This window comes from Acomys minous (assembly GCF_964271855.1).
Source record: "Acomys minous genome assembly, chromosome: 8".
Classification (NCBI taxonomy): Eukaryota; Metazoa; Chordata; class Mammalia; order Rodentia; family Muridae; genus Acomys; species Acomys minous.
The window spans coordinates 88,897,458-88,918,873 of NC_140489.1; the positions used below are offsets into that span (position 1 = coordinate 88,897,458).

The following is a 21,416-nucleotide window of genomic DNA, read 5'->3' on the forward strand; positions in this document are numbered from 1 at the left end:
GTGTGTCTTGTTTGTTGTGCACATGCTCGGTGTGCCCCTGCATGTCCCTGGGAGGGTAGGACTTCCGGCTGGTTGTTGGGGAACAGTGATCAGGCCTCAACAGTTTCTCAAGCAACAGCTTTAGAGCTTGGTCATCATACTCAGATGATACAGTTCGCAGTTGTTCCATTTCTGTCTCCTTCTCCCTCTTGTCCTCCTCCGCCTCCCCTGAGCAACCTGCGTGTTACCTGGAAATTGGATTGCATCAGCTCTGTGGGTGTCAGCATCCTTTTGCATGTTATGTGCCTGGTCTTAAAGCCTGTCTCTGGTGTCCCACCTGCTCTGTAAGGATGTCAGCTTAGGTGGCAGGCCTTGCTTCATGTCACCTCAGTGAGGTTTGTGTGCGCCATGAATCCCCTAGAATAGGCCACTCCTGGTGTAGGAGAGGGAACTGCTGGCTTTGCATTTTCTCTCATCTGCTGTAAGAAGCAGAATGAAAGAGCAAGTGGTAGTATTTCATTTTACTTTCTGAGACAGTGTCATGTGGCCAAGGCTGGCCTCAAGCCCACATGTAGCTCAGGGTGGTCTTTGTGATACTCCTGGGATGTCAGGTGTGCACCACCCTGCCAGGTTGATGGTTCATGCGGTGCTGGAGATGAAACCCCAGGCTTTGTGCATGCCAGGCTATGCAGAGCAACATCCCCAGCCCAAGCAAGTCGTTTTAGAGTGAATAAAAACTCCTAAGAATAAAAGACTCTACCAAGTTCCAACTGATCTTGTTCCCTAGCAGATGACTTGAAGGGACTGACAGGTAGGGGAGTTTCTTTTCTGCATTAAGATTTGAAAGGTCAGGCTGGAGAGATTGCTTAGTGGTTAAGAGCACTGACTGCTTTTCCAGAGGACCTGAGTTCAATTCCCAGCAACCACATGGTGGCTCACAACTGTTTGTAACTCCAAGATCTGACACTGTCACACAGACACACATATAGGCAAAACACCAATGTGTATAAAATAAAAATAAATTAAAAAAAAAAGATTTGAAAGGTCTTCAGGATGAAGGAAGAATTGGGATTTAAGTATACACTCAAATGCTGATCAAATGCCCATGCATTCCAGGGCTGGGACTGGGCTCATCACCGGTGTTTGCCTAGCAAAGCGCCAGACCCTGAGTTCCGCCCCAACTAACACCGCACCAAACGAAACAAACCACAGAAAGCAAACAACCCATATACTTAGCTTTCACCTCAAAGTTGATGCCACTTAACTATTGGCATTGTTCTGTGTGGGATCCACCCCGGCTGGGGCACATAGTTTCTAAGAGACAGCAAACTAAGAGACAGAGGAAACTTGGCCTTCGTTGCTTGGTTAGCATGTGTCGTTATCTCCAGGCTTCTGAGGGCTAGTCCCAGTCACTTCCAAGGCTATTTCTCAGCATGGTCTGTGTACCAGCTCTGCCAAAGGCCCACCAGCACAGTGAGGCAGTGCCTATAGTAGCAGCCAAACCCTAACCATACACCTGAGCTTGAACGCCTGCCACAAAGTCCAGCTAGGGTCAAGAGACCTTTTAAACGTAATTCAACTCAGACTCTCCCAGGAGCCTTTTCTTCTACAGGGCACTCTCAGATTGGGATAGAATTTCCTAGAGTTCTTTGTTGTTCTGCACATGGGATTTTAATCCTGTCTCCTGTGGGAGAGATTTAGGGCATTATATCATGAAAGCCTAAAGTGGTCAGACCTGCTCAGGCCATGCACTATCCAAGCTTGGCTGGTCGACTCTCTGGGCCTTGCTATTCTCACTTGTAAATGGACTTGACAGCAGTCACATTCTAGGTCTGTAGCTTTTGCTTTGTTTGGCTTTGCCACCAGCTGCGTGTGGAGCATGGCTAAGACCTGGACCCAAGTGAATCAGGCGGAGCAGACACGCATGTGTCTGGCTTGGGCTGTGGAAGACCTGTCCGGCTAGCCAGGCACTGGGCTGCCGCCCATGCAGTCACAGTCCTGTATGCTGGCAAGGCCTTGGCTCGGTTTTTCGGATGAAGTCATTGTTGCTCAAGAGGCAGCTGCCTGTGGGGAGTGTGTTGAAAGGTCATGAGTGCTGGGGTGGCAGAGGCCACTCTGGAACAATATTCCTGCCCGTGGGATAGACAGGGAAGGACTTTCAGGTTGTGATCTGGAGGAAAGGTTAGTATCCAAAGTTAGCACTGAAGTGGGAGGCATGGGAGAGGACCGAGGAAGAAGAGGGTACAGCCCCAGCCCAGGGGCCCACTGGGTGCCCCTGAGGGCTTATAGGCTAGGGGGAGAGAGATCTAGCGTGCCTTGTACCCTGCAGTGGAAGGTGTCCTCCTAAGAGTGAAAGCCAAGGAGGCCTTGGGCGTGGTGGCAAGGCATAAAGAGCAGAGCTTGCTTTGAACTGTCTCTGCCAATCAGCCTCCCGAGTGTAAATCACCATGGCCGTCTTGGCTATGATGAGCATGGCTGTCCGTATCTTGAGCATTCTATGGACTGTGTGGTTCTGTAGGGTCCTGTGATGGGCTCTGAAGACATGGAGGGAGGGGGTCAATTAGAGTAGATCCAACCTTAGCATGGACTGGTCAGAGTAGCTGAGAGAAGGGGTGAGGTGTTGGGCACTACTTGGCCTGGGTAGGAGGGCTCCAGAATGCTGGAGGTGACAGGGAGGGTAGGGAGGTAGTGCCCCTGAAGACACCTCACTGTGACATCTGTCCTGGATGCTGGTCCCTCGCCTTCAGGAAAGGCTTGAAATCACTAGTGAGGAGTTCTTTCACTTGCCCAGTGCTCTCCCACAGTTAGCATTGCTGGCTCTAGGGAGGTCTTACGTGACATTGTTTAGTTTTTGGGTCACAGCAAGGACAAAACTTGTCCTAATGCCAAACTCTATATTAATATCTGTCAGTCGAGTTGGACCACCATCCCCAAATCTCACACACTTGGGAGGCTTTCACAGCACAGTCTCACTCTATGGCCTAGAACTCACAGTGAAGTTCAGCCTAGGCTCAAATTCAAAGCGAGCCTCCTGCCTTAACCTTCTGAGAGTTGAGGTTATGGTTGTGCCCCACCACACCTGGCTAGGGCATTCACACCACACCTGGCCAGGGGATTCACACCACACCTGGCCAGGGGATTCACCACCACACCTGGCCAGGGGATTCACCACCACACCTGGCCATGGGATTGACCACCACACCTGGCCAGGGGATTCACCACCACACCTGGCCAAGGGATTCACCACCACACCTGGCCAGGGGATTCACCACCACACCTGGCCAAGGGATTCACCACCACACTTGGCCAGGGGATTCACACCACACCCGGCCAGGGGATTCAGGCTCTAATGAGGACTCTGCTTGGCTATGGGCAGCCATGGGCAGCCACTGTCCATGTTCTCGGTTGCATGTGGGGAAACAGCGAGCATGACAGAGCTCTCTGTTGTCCCTTTTTTTCGCCTTTTCTTTTTTAAATAATTTATTTATTTTCATGTTATGTGCATTGGTGTTTTGATTGCATGTGTGTCTATATGAAGGTGTCAGGTCCCCTGGAAGAGGAGTTACAGACAGTTGTGAGCTGCCATATGGGTGCTGGGAATTGAACCCAGGTCTTCTGGAAGAACAGTAAGTGCTCTTAACTGCTGAGCCATCTCTCCAGCCCTCTGATGTCCTCTTTTTAAGACCACGAATCCCATCAGGTGCTCCACCCCCGCCCCAGCACCTTAGAGATTCTCTTGTCACAGGTCAAAATGTTCTGTAAATTCTAACATCAGTGTGCTGGCTGTACGGTTATAATGTGGCCACACATAGGTTCTCTCCACAGCCTCTGCCAAGTCTAACCACCCTAGAAAACAAATCAAGAGTGTGGATTTTGTGAAGGGCCTGGCAGAAGAGAGAACCTCCTTCCTCCTGCACGTAGCTGGACCCTTAGTTGGATATGATGGAAAGAGGGACCAAGGACCTTCCTTCATGATGGGCAGGGTTCTAGGTGCTCTGTTTCATTTCTTCCTTCTGCAATGGAGCTTACATAACTTACTCTGTGATGGAGTTTGCTCATGAGACAATGACATCCCTTACTAGGGCTGAAGAGTAAATCAGATGAGATGATTCATGTATCCCAGCCCAAGGTAAGCCGCAAGTCCACATCTCCTTTCGGCTGGCACCATCATCACTGTTGTTTTAAGGCATTCCTGCTGTTAAGTCCTAGGGACACTTCCCTCTTGAATCTCCTTTGGTTTCCATCTTCTTCTTGGGGATTTGTACATCTACTCATCAAAGCTGGGCTTGCCCCAAACTGAATTCACCCTCTCTGCCCCATCCCTTCCATTGCTCCATGGTTCCCAGGCTAATGACTGTCCCTCCCTCTACATAGCCACCCAGCTTAGGAATCTGGGTGTCGCTTTACTTCATGTCCGGTGTGTCACTGGCCCTACATCCTGCTGAGTGAGCGGGTCTGTTCCTTCCTTTCGACTCTCAGAGCTTCTCTTGGCCCTCTCAGCTTTCTCCTCTCCCACGTCCCAGCTGGCTTCTGTCCACTCCCAACATGGAGTCTCCCACGGTGAATTCCTGTCCTACTTCTCCATGACAGTTCCAGGCATGAAGTTACAGATGCGACCTCACACCTGGCCTGCCTGCCTGCCTGCCTCCTGCTTACCTCCCTGCTCCAGGAGTTTCATCTACACTCCCTTCCCTAACACTCCCCTCCCATGTGATAACCAGTCCTTCGGATCCTTCATATTCTCAAAACCACATAGAGCAGCCTCTGTCTGTCAGCTTCTTCAGGGTGCCTGTCCAAGTGTAGCCGTGGTGGCTTCCCTAGGAACCTGAGGAAATCCCCTCATTACTGCTTACCTAACTATCCCCAGCACACTTATCCCTGGCACTTGAGGGTGGGAGGAAGGGTGTCTGCCCTGGATTCCCAACAGCAGGGAGCAGACTATGGGGAAAGATGACTGCTTACAGGATGATGACAGGTTTGTTCCGTGTGCATAAGGACAAGCATCCACAGGGGAGGGCTGGCATGTACAGATCCTGTGGTGGGAAATTCCACCTAGGAAAGGGTGATGTGGCACACCTGTCATTCCAGTTACTTGAGAGACTGGGGCAGGAGGACAGCTTGAACCCAGGAGTTCAAGGCCAGCCTGGCCCACACAAAGAGATCACCACATCAAAGAACTAAATAAATAAAGGGAAATAAAGGAACAAAGAAGGAAGGAAAACAGGAAGGGGGCAGAAGTAACATGCCGCCCTAGCACTCTCTGGATGGGTAGAGTATAAGAGTAATTAATCCCTTAGGCCAAATATGGTGGCACATGCCTTTAATCTCACCATTTGGAAGGCAGAGGCAGGTGGATCTCTGTGAGTCCGAGTGCAGCCTGGTCTACATAGTGAGTCCCAGACTAGCTAGTCCTATATAGCAAGACCCTGTCTCAAAATCAACCAAGCATGCCCTTAAGACGTGAGTGGTCTGACCACTTTCTCAGGTAGGAACACTGACTCATTTTCTTTCTTGCTTGGGGTCTGGGGCTTAAACCAGTGTCCTAGTTTCATTTATGATAATAAAAATATTGACAAAAGCACCCTTAAGAGAGAAAGGGTTTATTGTCTTGACAATTAAAGGTCACAGTGCATTGCTGAAGGAAAGTCCAGGCATATGCACAGTCAAGAGCAGAGAGAAAAGCATTCATGCATATTGCTTATGTTCAATTCCCTCTCCATGCTTATGCAGTGCAGGAGCCTATCCAAGGGAATGGTACTGCCCACAGTGGACTGGGTCTTCCCACATCAATTACTTAACCAAGATGATCTCCTACAGACATGCCCACAGGCCAGGCTGATCCAGACAGTCCCCCACGGAAGCTCTTCCCAGGTGATTCTAGATGGTTGTCAGTTAACAGTTAAAATTAAGTATCACAGCTGAGCATGGTGGCTCAGTGGGAAGCAGAGACAAGCAAATGTCTGTGTTCAAGTCCAGCCTGGTCCACATAGTGGATTCCAGGCCAGCTAGAGGTACACAGTGAGAGTCTGTCTCAACACACACAAAACAAAACAAAACATCCCTAAATATCTCAATCAACCAGGCTCCTTGGACAAAAATATGTCAGTTCAATTGAGCCACCAACAGTTCCTCCCATTCCTCCACTGCACAGCTGGCTAGGGTAGGCAGGAACATCCTTCTTTGCAGTGGAATTTATTGAGGAAAATGCAACAGGCATGCACTAAATCATGCCCTTGGCTCCAGGTGGGAAAGCCAGTCACAAGCAGGTTCCAGTGTGTGGCTGAGCTGTGGGAGGTCTTCTTTAAAGTGGATGGTGTGGGTTAACATTGCCTTGCTCTTGTTGGGGCTCAAGAAGCAGGGAGACTATCCCACAAGCAGGTGGCACCTGTGACAGGCCATGGCTGTGTGGTTTGGGGGGCTGGTTTGATGCTTTCTGGTGTGCCTTTGGGGTGCCTCAAAACAGAGTGGTGACCTAGCTGGGGAGGGTAGGCCAAGCAACCATGGACGGTGGAGAAATTACTGATGGAAGCTGCAGAGGCGGGACTTGGGGGTCATAGTTCACCTGCTACATTGCTTTGGAGTGTTTTGATGGCAAGCTGATGCCTCCCAAGGGCTCTGAACTGTTCCTTCGTGAAGCGCCTGTTCTTCAGAGCCTGTTCTTCAACTTCTCCCTAACTGCTTTGGTGTGAGCAGCAAGCTCAGTTTGTCTCAGCTTGGCATGGTTCTAGATTCAAGTCTTAGTCTTGGAGGCAGGTGGGCTGTGTTCACTGCTGTCTTTGTTCTTCCAGTTGACTTGACATCCTTTGTGACGCACTTCGAGTGGGACATGGCCAAATATCCTGCCAAGCAGCCACTGGTGAATGTGGTGGACACACTGGCCAAGGTGAGGAGAGTCTGCTTGGAGACAGCCGACCATCTGAGATGATATGTGTGGAGCTGGGATTCTGACAAGGTGCAAGGCAAAGGCTTGGGATGTTAGCCCCTTGAGTTACCCTGGGCAGGTCTCTTGTTACCACGCTCCTTCTGCTGCAGCCTTCTTAGTAGCTGGAATTACAGGCCTTGGGCACCAGGCCCGGCTCCCTCGGGGAAAGTGCACCACCTTAGAACACAGTTTGGCTGAGTAGCCCCACCTCTTGGTCACATTGTGCCAACTCATCCCCTAAGTGTCTTGTGACAACAACAAATCAATCCCATGACAGGGGGCTGTCTGCCAAGCCATGGTTTCCAGCTTGTTCACGCTGTGTACAAGCCCCATAGCAGAGGGGTCTGCAGGGACATTGTGGGCATCCCATAGCTAAGGTGGCGTCTATGTGCCTTCACCATGGGTGAGAGCTGACTGCCCTGCAACCCTCCCTTCCTACAGAAGCCCTTTCAAGTCATGTCTCTGGCTGGCCCCATGGCCGGGGAGATCCCAGCTCTACTCTGAACAGAGCTGCCCTGTTCTCTGAGTGAATAGCCGAGCTTCCCTGAGGGCAGTCAATAGGCAGGGCAGGGCAGTAAGGGGGGCTTTGAATCCTTCACTCCTTCGAGTCTCTTGGGAATCTGGGTGTGGCTGCTTGGGCTTATATCCCCTTCCGAATCAATCAGGCAGGGGTTTTCAAAGGTGCTTCTAGCAGGGGCAGCCCAGAGCTTTGTGCCAAGTGTGGCTTCCAGGAGAGCCCCACTGAGGCAAAGGACACAGATTTTTGTGAGGGTGGGCATGCCAACTTGGGATTTTGAGTCCCAGGGACACTAGGCCTGGCTTCCGGGAGTCAGAGAGTAGGTGTCATGGAGGAGAACTGGCTCCCCTCTGGACCGGGGTTCCAGAATGCACAGCTGTTGAAGGATCAGACTGGGAAGGGATATGGGTCAGAGATCACATCCCACATGTTGTACTGTGTGCATGGCTCTGCTCTCCTGCACGGGGAACGAGCTAGGTAAGACAGAGGCTGTGGGAGATTAGTTCTTCAGTCCACGTTGCCCCAGGAGCAGGGGTCTCACCCCCAGCCTCTCCTTGTTCTCCTGAGGTGGCGGTTTAGGGCTTTGTTCGGTTTGTATAGCACATTGTCCTGTAGTCACATGGTGTGGCCACCCCATAAGTGTGGCGTGTGGTGTGATCCAAGTGTGCAGTGTAGCTGTGCAGCCTGTGTAGCCTAGTGTGCATCTGCAGTAGGATGTCCCAGTGAAGAAAGCCCCACAAGGTATGTGGATCTCTGTGGAGCATTCTTACAATGAGCTGGAAATCTATAATTGCTTCAAAGGAAAATGTTTTTAAAATGTAAGGAAAACATAAATCTTATCGGCATAATCAATGTAAAGTCAGGGACACTGAAGATCTGCTACTGTTTCACCGCCTGTTCTCTTTTCCTCTGTAACGGTGAGCAGTGCCTGAGGTTCAGAGAGGACCCTCCTCTTTGGATATCTATTCTGAGTATTGAAACTCAGAACTTCCGCAGTGTTGTGGGCTCCATCTCATGACTCTCAACATCTCCTCAGTCAGAACTGCGCCCTGCCCAATAGCGTAGACACATACTGTTGGGCACCAACACTGCCAAACTGACACAAGGGGATGCCCAGATGGCTTGTGTGTTAAGGCTTCAGCAGCGTTTCTCAAACTTTCTAACGCAGCAACACTTTAATATAACTCCTCATGTTTTGGCGACCCGCTCCCCACAGCCATAAAGTTATCTTCATTGCTACTTTATAACTGTAATTGTGCTGCTGTTATGAATTGTGATGTAAATGTCTGATGTATGCGATGTCTGACATGCAACCCCTGTGAGAGGGTCATTCAGCCCCCAAAGGGGTTGTGACCCCCTAGGTTGAGAATCACTGTGCTACATACTCTGTTCTGAAGTACCCGCCACTGCCAAGTGCACCCACACACTATGAAATATCCACACCCAACTGTTTGCAGTTTTGCCTACTGGGTGTTGTTCACTGCCTTGTGGTGTCTTTGCAGGGCCAGCTCTGCTGTGAGCCCTAGGAGGGCAGAACAGAGTGCAGCCTGTGGGAGGGGCTCCCTGTGGCTCTGAATCACTCGCTGCCTTCCAGCCTCAGAGCTTATTTACCTCCTAGGACTGACTGCTCTATGCTGTGGCCAACTGTTCTTGGGGCTCTTTTAAAGACCCATTCCTCTCCTGTTAGGTAGCTGGGGAACCTGAGGCAGGGAACAGAGGCGCACAGGTTTTGTGCCCCTGCAGGTAGGAGGAGGCCTGGGTCAGGCCTGGAGAGGTGGATGCCTGGGACGATGAAGGTGGAAAGTTACCATGGAAATCAGGATAGGTCTTTGGCTGCCCTCCAGCAGAACCAAGGAAAGTGGACACGGGGCCTGGCAGTTCAGCATTGCTTGCTGGAAAGGAGCCCCACGCTAGTGTATGGCACTGGGCATGCTGTGTGGCTGGTACCTCAGCACCTGCAAAGTGAGGCTTTGTCCCCATTCAGCTTCCCATGTGGAGACTGACTGTGAGGGCTGGGTGCTGGCCGGGTTGGGAGAGTCAGGAAGGAGGCAGATAGGACCAGCCTGGTGAGCAGGCAGGTTGCTTTTTTTTTTTCTTTTCTTTTTTGTTTTTCTTTCTTTGTTTCTTTCTTTATCCTGAGACAGGATTTCATGTAGCCTAGGCCTCAAATTAGCTCTGTAGCTAGGAATGGTTGTGAGCTGATCTTCCTGCCTCCCAAGTGTTGGAATTACAGGAATGAGCTCATCTTGTGGCTGGCTTGATCACTGTTGTTAAGTGTCCCAAGGATGCTTTGTGAGATTTTGAAGGGTTTCACTAACTCCTCAAGGTCACTAGAAGCATTTCTCCTGCCTCTCCCTCCCAGCAACTGGCACAAATCGAGACGGACCTGAAGTCCCGCACAGCCGCCTACAGTGTTCTGAAGGCCAACCTGGAGAACTTGGAAAAGAAATGCACGTGCGTACTGTGCCCACTGCCCTCTCTGTGTGTGTATCTGAGGGTCGGGGGCGTGGGGAGAATCCCGTTGCCTGTGGCTCTCCAACCAGAGGGACAGATGGAGCTTATGCACTAGGAACCTGGAGCGGATGAACAGAGCCCAACCAGGTAGGGAGGCTGCCCCTACCTGTGAATGCAGAGGAGCATGAGGTTTCTGCAGCTGGTACCTTCCTTCTTTCCCCACTCCTTACTCAGTTTATGTTGCTCTGGGGGGCCTGCCCAGGCCTTTCACTGAACCTCCTCCTCAAGGAGGCAGACAGAGCCCAGACCTCTTCAAGGGGCAGATAGGATCCTGGGCAGCAGCCCAGGGTGGACAGCTACAGGGACTCAGGTCACAGGACCTGTCTGCTGGCCTTAGGGTGAGAATGGTAGTGGAATCAGGAGAAAAGCAAGCTCAGGGCCACCATGGCAGGGACTATCTTGGGGCTGCGAGGAGCGGGGGGTGGGGGGGCAGTGGTGAGCGCCCTGGGAGAAGCCATGTAAGCTCCTATGTGAGAGGGACGGATGAGCAGGACAAGTTAGCATGAGGAGCTCAGTTTTTGTCTCCAGATCCTGAGTCTGAGTCCAGGAAAGCAGAGGGACCCAGAAGCTCAGAGCCAGATGTTCTCCCTCTGTTTGGTACCTCCAATTAAGCTTCTCTCCTAAGGGGTTCCCTAGGCCAGATTTGGTAGTTGCAAAAGAAAACGAAAACAAAAGTTGACCATTTCAGTTTAAAAATTTTAAATGAAAAATGCTCCAAAATATGGAAGTTTAAAAAAAGATGTATTTATTATGTACAGTGTTCTGCCTGTATGTATACCTGCAGGCCAGAGGAGGTCACCAGATCTCGCTCTGTGTCTCTCTCTCTGTTTCTCTGTCTGTCTGTCTGTCTGTCTGTCTGTCTGTCTCTCTCTCTCTCTGTCTGTCTCTCATTTCCAAGATAGGGTTTCTCTGTGTAGCCCTGGCTGTTCTGGACTTGCTTGGTAGACCAGGTTGGCCTCGAACTCACAGAGCTCCACTTGCCTCTTCCTCCCGAGTGCTGGGATTAAAGGCGTGTGCCACCATGCCCGGCATCAGCAGATCTCTTAATAGATGGTTATGAACTACCATGTGGTTGCTGGGAATTGAGCTCAGAGCATCTGGAAGAGCAACCAGTGCTCTTAACCTCTGAGCCATCTCTCCAGGCCCTCAGAAAAGTTTTAAGCATCAGCATGATCCCTTAAATGGAAAGTCCCATACCTGACATCATGGCTTCAGCCACAGCCACACCACAAAGCAAATAAATAAAAAGTGTACTTAGAGAATTGTGAAGCCAGGCATGGTGGCGCACACCTTTAATCCCAGCACCACTAAGGAGGCAAAGGCAGGCAGATCTCTGTTAGTTCAAGGCCAGCCTGGTCTACAAAGCCCAAGACAGCCAGGCCATTACACAGAGAAACTCTGTCAAAAAGGGAGAAAAAAAAAAAAAAAAGAAAGAAAGAAAGAAAAAGAGGGGTGGGGGTGGGGATACTGGGCCAACCTCTTCTTCTATATAGTCTCTGATTTCTCCTCACCAAACATGTCGGCTGCCTTCTGTTTATTCGTTTACATTTTAAACCACCCACAATGTTCTCAGGCCTTCTAGATATAAAGCAAAATGAAACAGTTTTTACTCTTGAAAAGTCACAGTTACTCATTCAGCAAACCTGTGGGTTTGTTGTTTTGGCCTGGGCGTACTATAAACTAGAGATAAGTCTCCTGGCAGGCTAGTGTGCATGCTGTGGTGACAGAGCAGCCCTGCCCAGCGTGCCTCTGAGGGGATCCATTAGCATGGTCCATGACCACATGGTGGTCTTACGGGCAAGGGAGGAGAAGCACTTGTGGGATGGGGTCTCTCACCTGCTATTGAGGCTTTGCCTTTGGCTCTGTGCCTAGCACTGTGGCCCCATGCTCTCTGGGTTCTCTGGCTAGGACTCTGCAGTCTGGAGATCCACCCTGTCTTGGTATCCACATCTGCCCATGTGGCTGTATAGTGATAATGCCATGTTCTTCATCCCAGCCAGGGCTAGTAGCATAGACAAAGCTATTTCAGGTGAGTGTCCCCAGCTGCTGGACCAAACAGTGTAAAGTGACACGGAGTTAGCTCTATCTAGGCCTATCTGTGCCTTGCAACTTGGAGACCTGGCTGCTGTCTTGATACTTGAATAACTTCAGCTGCCTGCCACCTGAGGACTCCTCCCAGCACGGGGGTTGGTTTTTGGGGGAAGTGCAGGTCACTGAGGTGTTGGATTCAGCAGCCCCTTGAGTGACAGGTGATAGCTGCAGAGGCTTTGCCAGCCACCCTTCCCCCTCACCCTGTCCCCAGGGAAGAGGCAATAGCTCTGAAAGACTGGGCTCCAAGACTGCCCCAAGCCTGCTCCATATCTTGCTGTTTGTCTCGACACAATAGGACATGTGGGTGGGTGATCCTCTCTCTGCTGGTCTTACCCGTTGTCCCTCTGCCTTCCAGGGGGAACCTCTTCACGCGGACACTGAGCGATATTGTCAGCAAGGAAGACTTTGTCCTTGATTCTGAATACCTAATAACCCTACTGGTCATCGTCCCCAAGTATGTGGATAGGAAGGTGGTGGGGCAGTGGGGTGCCCTGCTCAGGAGAGAGTGAGGTGGGCCTCTGGTGTCCTGCTTGCCCCAGATCAGCAGACATTCCTGCATAGGACCTATGGAGGGCCAGTGTCTCCATGGACACAGAAGCAGGGAGATGGCAGCAGTGACAGAATGTTTATTCAGCATCTCTGTTTTTTTTTATTTTTTTTAATTTTCTTTGTGTGTGTGTGTGTGTGTTTTTTAACATTTATTTATTTATTATTATGTATACAGTGCTCTGCCTGCATGTACACCTGCAGGCTAGACGAGGGCATCAGATCACGGATGGTTGTGAGCCACCATGTGGTTGCTGGGAATTGAACTCAGGACCTCTAGAAGAGCAGTCGGTGTTCTTAACCTCTGAGCCATCTCTCCAGCCCCCAGCATCTCTGTTATGCTCACAAAAAGCTTGCAAGCTCTCCTTTGACCTGAGGCTAGGAAGGCCTTTCGCCTGGTCACCTGGGCCATGATCAGAAAATTACTAGTGAGCCTCAAACACACTGATACCTGAGGACCTTCTGGGAAGTCCTGGGACCCTTGCATGCCGACTGGGCTCAGCACGGCACTGGGCTATAGCAAGACTTTTGGGGATGCTGGGGACACTTCCTGGTTCTATCTCTTGACTTTCAGTCTTCAGGAGACAGTGCACTCAACAGTTCTGTGTCCTCACAGGTCAAGCTATGCACAATGGCAGAAGACATATGAGTCCCTATCAGACATGGTGGTCCCTCGGTCAACCAAGTAAGTGAGACCTCAGCTTAGTCTATGTCCCCAGAGGGGAATGTGCACCAGACATGTGCCAAGGGCAGAGCTTCTCACAGCCTCATACCTGAGTCCCTGTGGCCTAGAATTCCTTCTTGGCACCTTGGGGTATTCCTGTTTTCCACTGTGTTTCAAAGCTCCAGTTCCCTGCCCTTCCTCTGGGAAGGTTGTTCTGGCTGCATTCAGCAGAGCCCCGCTCCCCCACCCCTGTGTTCTCTGTGTGCTCTACTTAACATCCATTCTGCTTCACCTAAGAGGGTGGGTGCAGAGGTTGTTCCACAAATGTCTGGATAGAGTCCAGGGGCTGGCAACAGAGTCCGAGCAGGGAGGACAGTCTCAGTGTGTGGCCAGTTGGGATCAGAACAGGAACATCAAATGGGCACTGCAAAAATGATGGGTAGGACTGGCTTGAACCTGTGTCTGCTATGAAAACTAGCAACTTACCACACACACAAGAGCTCACTTTGAGAATGAGCAATACATTAGCTGTGTGCAGGTGTCTTAGTCACTGTTCTATTGCTGTGAAGAGGCACCATGACTAGGATAACTCTTATAAAAGAAAGCACATAACTGGGGCCTTGCTTATGGTTTCAGAGGCTTAGCCCATTTTCATCATGGCAGGGAATGTGGTGATACACACAATGCTGGGGCTACATGTAGCTCAGAGGTACATCCTGATCCATAGGCAGGCAAACAGGCAGGTACACACACACACACACACACACACACACACACACACAGAGAGAGAGAGAGAGAGAGAGAGAGAGAGAGAGAGAGAGAGAGAGACAGACAGACAGACAGACAGACAGACAGACAGACAGTCAGAGACAGAGACAGAGACAGAGACAGAGAGAGGACACCTGCATACTTGGGCCTGATAAAAGATTTTGAAACTCCAAAGCCCACCCCCAGTGACACACGTTTTTCAACAGGTCACATCTACTCCAACAAGGCCATACCTCCTAACCCTTTTCAAATAGTGCCACTCCCTGGTGACTGAACATTCAAATAATATAAGCCTATGGGGGCCATTCTTATTAGGACAGCGGGTACACACAGAACTATGCCATTTATCTAGAATTAAAAAAAAATGGGACAGGAATGTCTCAGTAGAGTGATGGGGACCATGGAAATGAGAAAAACCACCCACCTGTAGGGTCATCAAGATGAGTTATTTGGGCAGAACCTAGGGTCCTCTTAACTGCGTGGACCTTATCTGTGATTCCAAGTCCTGCACCTTTATGTAATCCATAAAGGACATTTTAGAATGAGCCACAAGAAATACGAGCTCCACTATCTGCCCTACCACACTGCACCCAGAGCTGCTCACCCCACCCCACCCCACCTCATCCCACCTGCCCCATCTCATTTCATCCAACCCGACTCCACCAACCCAATCCCACTCTCTTTACCTCCTCACCTCATATCACCCTGTCCATCCCACTCATCCTACCCATTTATCCCACTCTCCTCGCACCCCACTCTACCCGAGCCCACCCCACCCCATCCCACCCCACCTACTATCCCACCCCATCCCATCCCACCCCACCCCACCCCACCCCATCCCACCCCACCCCATCCCACCCCACCCCACCCCACCCCATCCCACCCCACCTACTATCCCACCCCATCCCATCCCACCCCACCCCATCCCACCCCACCCCATCCCACCCCACCCCATCCCACCCCACCTACTATCCCACCCCACCCCATCCCACCCCACCCCATCCCACCCCACCCCACCCCACCCCACCCCACCCCATCCCACCTCACCTACTATCCCACCCCATCCCATCCCACCCCACCCCATCCCACCCCACCCCACCCCATCCCACCCCATCCCACCCCACCCCACCCCATTCCACCCCATCCCACCCCACCCCATCCCACCCCACCCCATCCCACCCCACCCCATCCCACCCCACCCCATCCCACCCCATCCCACCCCACCCCACCCCATCCCACCCCATTCCACCCCATCCCACCCCACCCCATCCCACCCCACCCCACCCCACCCCATCCCACCCCATCCCACCCCACCCCATCCCACCCCACCCCATCCCACCCCATCCCACCCCACCCCATCCCACCCCATCCCACCCCACCCCACCCCACCCCATCCCACCCCACCCCATCCCACCCCATCCCACCCCATCCCACCCCACCCCACCCCACCCCATCCCAACCCACCCCATCCCACCCCACCCCACCCCATCCCACCCCATCCCACCCCACCCCATCCCACCCCATCCCACCCCATCCCACCCCACCCCATCCCACCCCATCCCACCCCACCCCACCCCACCCCATCCCACCCCACCCCATCCCACCCCATCCCACCCCATCCCACCCCACCCCACCCCACCCCATCCCAACCCACCCCATCCCACCCCACCCCACCCCATCCCACCCCATCCCACCCCACCCCACCCCATCCCACCCCATTCCACCCCACCCCACCCCACCCCATCCCACCCCATCCCACCCCACCCCACCCCACCCCATCCCACCCCACCCCACCCCACCCCACCCCATCCCACCCCACCCCACCCCATCCCACCCCATCCCACCCCACCCCACCCCACCCCATCCCACCCCACCCCACCCCACCCCACCCCATCCCACCCCACCCCATCCCACCCCACCCCATCCCACCCCATCCCACCCCATTCCACCCCATCCCACCCCACCCCATCCCACCCCATCCCACCCCACCCCACCCCACCCCATCCCACCCCACCCCACCCCACCCCACCCCATCCCACCCCACCCCACCCCATCCCACCCCATCCCACCCCACCCCACCCCACCCCATCCCACCCCACCCCACCCCACCCCACCCCATCCCACCCCACCCCATCCCACCCCATCCCACCCCATTCCACCCCATCCCACCCCACCCCATCCCACCCCATCCCACCCCACCCCACCCCACCCCATCCCACCCCACCCCATCCCACCCCATCCCACCCCACCCCACCCCATTCCACCCCATCCCACCCCACCCCATCCCACCCCATCCCACCCCATCCCACCCCACCCCATCCCACCCCACCCCATCCCATCCCACCCCACCCCATCCCACCCCACCCCATCCCACCCCATCCCACCCCATCCCACCCCACCCCACCTACTATCCCACCCCACCCCACCCCACCCCATCCCATCCCACTCCCCCATTCTGGCTTCCCCAGTAGCCCTAACCTCATCCCTCCCTAGCTCCCTCCCTCTCTTAACCCCCTCATCCCTGAGGTCTTGGCCTTGAGGGGCATTGCCACTAACTCCCAGGAGATAGCCACCAGGAGCTAAATTTTGGGTTTGCAAGGAACAGGTTGGCCACAACCTAAGGTCTTGGGGGAGGCAGATCTTGAAGAGAAGGTACATCTTTTGTGGGCAGGTAGCACCAGGCAGGAGCTGCCTGGTAAGGAGGGGTGTCTTCTGTTCTTGAGGCTTTTCTCTGGAGCCTCCTCAGCAGCGGTCAGCTTGGCAGGGTGCTGGGTCACAGAGCAGAGACATCAGCCCCTTCATGATTAAGAGAGTACTTGAGCCTGCACCAACAGTTCTGGAAAGGTTTGAAGCCTAGGGGCAGTTCCTATAAGTGTGGGCTCTGGGACACAGGAGAGGTATCCTGCCAACCAGGCATGTCTAGGCCCCCAAGACTTCTTGCTTAGACCGCTGTCCCCAGGTTACTGAGGACGATGACCCAGAAGCCTGTGCTACATGCTAGCCACGGCATGTCCAGTTAGGGCTTCGTGATATCGGTAGTGGAGTGGCTCTTGTGGAATGGCTTCTGCTACTTGCTTCACTGGCATCCACATAGCCAGCAGCAGTGTTTGGAGCCCTGTGGGGAGCTGGATCACTCAGCCATTTGAGGAACCAAACAGACATTGTGGTCTCTGCCACACCCAACCAGAGGGTGGGTGGTGGGGGCTGGATTTAGGAAGTTATCAGGGCACCCTTGGTTCCCAGCCCCTGGTGACCACCAAGGACCTGAGCCCAGGCCACCAGGCCCAGGGAACCTGACTCTGCCAGTGGGTTGAAGAGGAGCTTCAGCTCACAGCCTGGGGTGGAGTGACCCGAGATCATCCAGCTCAAAGCACGTCTCCCCATTAGATTGATCACCGAGGACAATGAAGGTGGCCTCTTCACAGTGACTCTCTTCCGCAAAGTGATCGAAGATTTCAAAGTCAAAGCCAAAGAAAACAAGTAAGGGTGTGGGCTCTGGCTTCCCCGGGTTTGCTGGAGCTCCTGGGGAGTACCTGCCTTGCCAAGATTATCTCAGTGACAGCTGTAGTTGCTTTTTTAAAGGTTCACTGTCCGGGAATTTTACTATGATGAAAAAGAAATTAAAAGAGAGAGGGAAGAGATGAACCGGCTGCAGTCTGATAAGAAACAACAGTATGTGAGTACCGGGGTGCGGGAGGGGTTTTCTAGACAGCTCAGATGCATCCCACAATGTTCTTCAGGCCAGAGTCCACTCCTCAGTCTCACTGTCCCCATGTCCTGGGCTCACGCTGAGCACACGTGGGCTCAAATGGCATATGTACTGAGCCTCACTTGCTGATGCAGCTTGCAACCTCCTGGACCACTGTCCTGGAAGGGCTTGTCCACTCCACAGTAGTTGACATGCTGACGTGCACCCTGGCCAGGGGCTCACCCGAGGCTTTGAGCAGGTCAACCGGAGCAGAGGGCACCAGGATGAAGCATCTATCTGCAGAGTGGATAGTGCCGCTGCTGCCTCAGAGACTACACAGCCACCTGTCCCTTACCACTCCTGACTATAGATTTCAGACCATCACCAGCGCCCTGTGCTCTCAGCAGACGGGGTGCTTATCTGAGCTGCTCTGGCCACAGACACTTAGAAACTTTGTGGAGATCAGCCTCCACCACCAGAGCAAAACTGAGAGCTCAGTGTGGAACTGAGAATCTGTAGTTCTGAAAACATCATCCCAGTGCTCTGCCAAAGGGTGTTCCAGACTCTGCTGTCCCGTGCTGGCTCAGCCCCACACTCTCAAGGCACTTGTCTGGATGGATGTTTTCTGGTTCCTTTTCTCCCCCCCCCCCCCCCCCTTCAGAGGGAGGTTTCATCAGAGCACCTTCTAGTGTCACTTGAGTGATAGGTGGGAGAAGTAAGTGGAGTGTCCTTGAGTCCTCAGGAAAGCCTGTGTGTGCCCACAGCTCTAAGTATGTGCCTAAGGAGAGGCAGGGCTGCTGGGCAGGCACAGAGCTTCACAGTCAGCCCCAATATTTGCCCCAGGCCTCCTCCCACATCGGGCAGACAGCCTGTGCATATCCAAGCTGACCTTGCTCTGAGAGGCTTTTCTCATCCACCCTTTTGGGAAAAAGCACAAGCCACCGAGTCCCCCAAAATAGTTCTCGGAGCGCCACCTGCCTGCTGTTTCCTCCTTAGAAGGAACCCCCATCTGATGGTGGTTCATGGCCTTGGGGTTTTTATGTTGCTGTTGTTTTTGTTTGTTTTTGAGAGAGGATCTCCTGTGTCACGGGTTGGCCTCTAACTTGATACGCAACTGAGGGTGACTTTGAACTTCAGATTTTCTTGCTTCTACCCACAGAGTGCTGAGATTAGAGGTGTGTGTGCCTGTGCTCAGTGCATGTTCTGGGGACAGAACTGAAGGTGTTGTACATGGTAGTCTAGCACTCTGCTAAGCGAGTGACACCTTCACCTTCAGCCCCATGTTGGAGAGTTTTAACCCTTCTCCCTGGAGTATAGAAACATAGATGCACACGCACTCATGTGTGACAAGTGTGTGCACTGAGCCATCACCCACAGTGCCTAGATCCAAAATCAACTGGGGCCTACCCAAGGCTCCTGAAGATGAAAGGCCTGGCTGGAGGCCTGGGCCCTGAGCCTTTGAGGGTGCTCAGTTCCTTGGAGCAATGGCATAGACATGGCACACTCTGGCAGGAGTGGCTGTCACCAACAAGAACAGAAACCAGTGGTGCTCTTGCCTGAGCTCAGCTTCCTGGGACCCTGTCCATCACAACTGCCTAGCCTGGCCCTTAATGGAGCTTTTCTTGGACTGTTGCTCTTCCAACTGAGTCCCTGCAGTATCTCTGGATGAGGCCAGATCATGAAAGCCCTTCCTATAGGTGAAGTAGGACATTTGGCACCTACCCTGTGTATTAGAGTGACACAAGCAAGCCTGCCACCTGCTCCTTGGGGCTCAGATTGACAACTGGTGGTATCCTAACATGGCATAGCCCAACTGCCCCAGAGAATCTTCTAGTCTCCATGTGTATGTGAGATCAGAGCTCCTGGAAGACACTCAGAAGCTGTGTGGGTGAGAGGCTCAGTGAGGACCTCAATCAATCCACCCCAGCACCCTGAGAATCTCTCCTGTTTGGTCTGGGAGTGGATACAGCCAAGTGTCCCATATCCTTTCAGTACCAGCCCATGGGGGCTAGGGGCTGGGTTGCTTTGGGAACACAGGGTTGAGTTACCCTGTGTTTTTACCCTTTTGCAGACAGGGGGATAAAGGATAAAATGGCCTGGCAGTATGCCTGTGTAGTGTCCTGCATGTGATTTGCCAAAGTGTTCTATGAATGGCAAGGAGGAAGCTATTCCTAAGTGTCAGGGCCCAGATAGATGAGCTCTCTAGGTCAGGATAGTTCAGTCATACTTCCGGGAGCTGTCTTGGCTGCTGCTGGGGTCCTGACCTGGTCAGGCATGTAGGTTTGGTTCTGTCCCTAGTGTCTGAAACCACAGGCCCTGGACCCCTGCCACACCCTTCCATGAACCCAGATTCTAGAGCTCACTTGTACATGCTCTCCAGGCCATGAGAATTCTTTGTGATCCTGATGCATATTTGCTGAAAGATTAATAAATAATTTCTGTACCTTTAGCAAACTTCCTGTGTTGCTCTTAAAAAGGGATCAGCCACCTACCGGGACCACAAGGTTAAGGTAACCCCGCTAGGTAACCCTGCTAGGCCCGCTGCGGGGCAGACCGACAGAGACAGAGAGAGTGAGGGCGAGGGTGAGGTAAGCATCCCAGGGAACCCTGGGGGGTCCCTGGCTCAATTCTCTCCCCAGCGGAGGCTCCTCTAAGGATCAAATCTTTGCATTTGCTGTTGTTTCCTCTGGCTTGTGAGGGCTGGAATTGGAGCCCAGAATCCCGTTGTCCTAACCTTCATGGGCTTTCTGGAGCTGACTCTCCAGGCAGGGAATGGGGCTTGTTGGCTGGAGGAATGCCTGTGCCCTGGCTGAAGGTGGCTGGAGCTGGTGACTGGTGATGGGCAGGGCTCTGGCTGGAGGGTGGGTGGTTTGGTCACTCAGCTTACCTCCCTGACAGCTCTGGCTGGGCCACCTCTAGCTTTACTCAGCAGCTAGAAGTGTCAGATTGGAGCTGCCCCAAAGCACATCAGGCTCCGCAGCAGCAGCTATGGCCTACATGGGGCTGTAAGAGCCCTGGCGTGGGTGTCTGGATGGACTGGACTCTTCGGGCAGTGCCTTCCTATGAGGTGGGCTTCTTGGCTGTTCAGTGTCAGACAAGAGCCTTCAGATGCCAGTGACAGTCTTGGGATCAAGAGCTGTCTAGCTTCCCACCCACCCCTGGTCTGAGGTGGCTGCTCGCATGTGCTGGTGGCTGTCCTCAGAACTTCCCCAGTGCCAGGCGCCTGCATGCAGAGGTCCTGAGCCTCCCAGGCTCTTCCAACCATCTATGCTTCTGCTGGCTCCGTCCTTTCTTCTGGTCTCAGGGCTTGCTCTGTATACAGTGAGCCTTTTCTTGACTTTTATCAGGCAAGTGTCCAGAGGCTAATGTAATTCTCCTGTCTCTGCAGGGACCTCTGCTTCGATGGCTCAAAGTGAACTTCAGCGAGGCCTTTATTGCCTGGATTCACATAAAGGCCCTGAGAGTATTTGTGGAGTCTGTGCTCAGGTGCGTGGTGGGAATGCTGGGATGGCTAGCATTGAGTGACAGGCCCTGGAGGGAAAGCTCGGGTGCTCTGTCCCCACCTCTCTCCTTACCCTCCTGCCCTTTGCTCTCTGTGGCTGTGTCTTAGCAATTGTCTCCATTCTGTCAAAGGAATCGCAGCTGGCCATCTGTTCTCTAGGACTCACTCATTTCCTGCCACACCTGTGTGGTCTGCCTGCCCCACTCACCTGTGTACCCAATACAG

General features: G+C 53.1%; 1 protein-coding gene across 7 annotated transcripts in view; it reads left to right on the top strand.

The window, feature by feature from the left end:
- The window catches only part of ATP6V1C2 (ATPase H+ transporting V1 subunit C2), a 42,982-nt gene that overhangs the window by 18,849 nt on the left and 2,717 nt on the right, over positions 1-21,416 (top strand). For 5 of the 7 annotated variants that reach the window (XM_084792738.1, XM_084792740.1, XM_084792739.1 and 2 more), the window contains 8 exons: positions 6,768-6,862; positions 9,781-9,872; positions 12,379-12,477; positions 13,186-13,254; positions 17,389-17,481; positions 17,584-17,677; positions 20,140-20,277; positions 21,078-21,175. In XM_084792738.1, the coding sequence (XP_084648864.1) occupies positions 6,768-6,862; positions 9,781-9,872; positions 12,379-12,477; positions 13,186-13,254; positions 17,389-17,481; positions 17,584-17,677; positions 20,140-20,277; positions 21,078-21,175 (778 nt within the window). The remainder of the gene's footprint in view (positions 1-6,767; positions 6,863-9,780; positions 9,873-12,378; positions 12,478-13,185; positions 13,255-17,388; positions 17,482-17,583; positions 17,678-20,139; positions 20,278-21,077; positions 21,176-21,416) is intronic. The other 2 variants (XM_084792741.1, XM_084792742.1) reach the window with 1 other exon arrangement.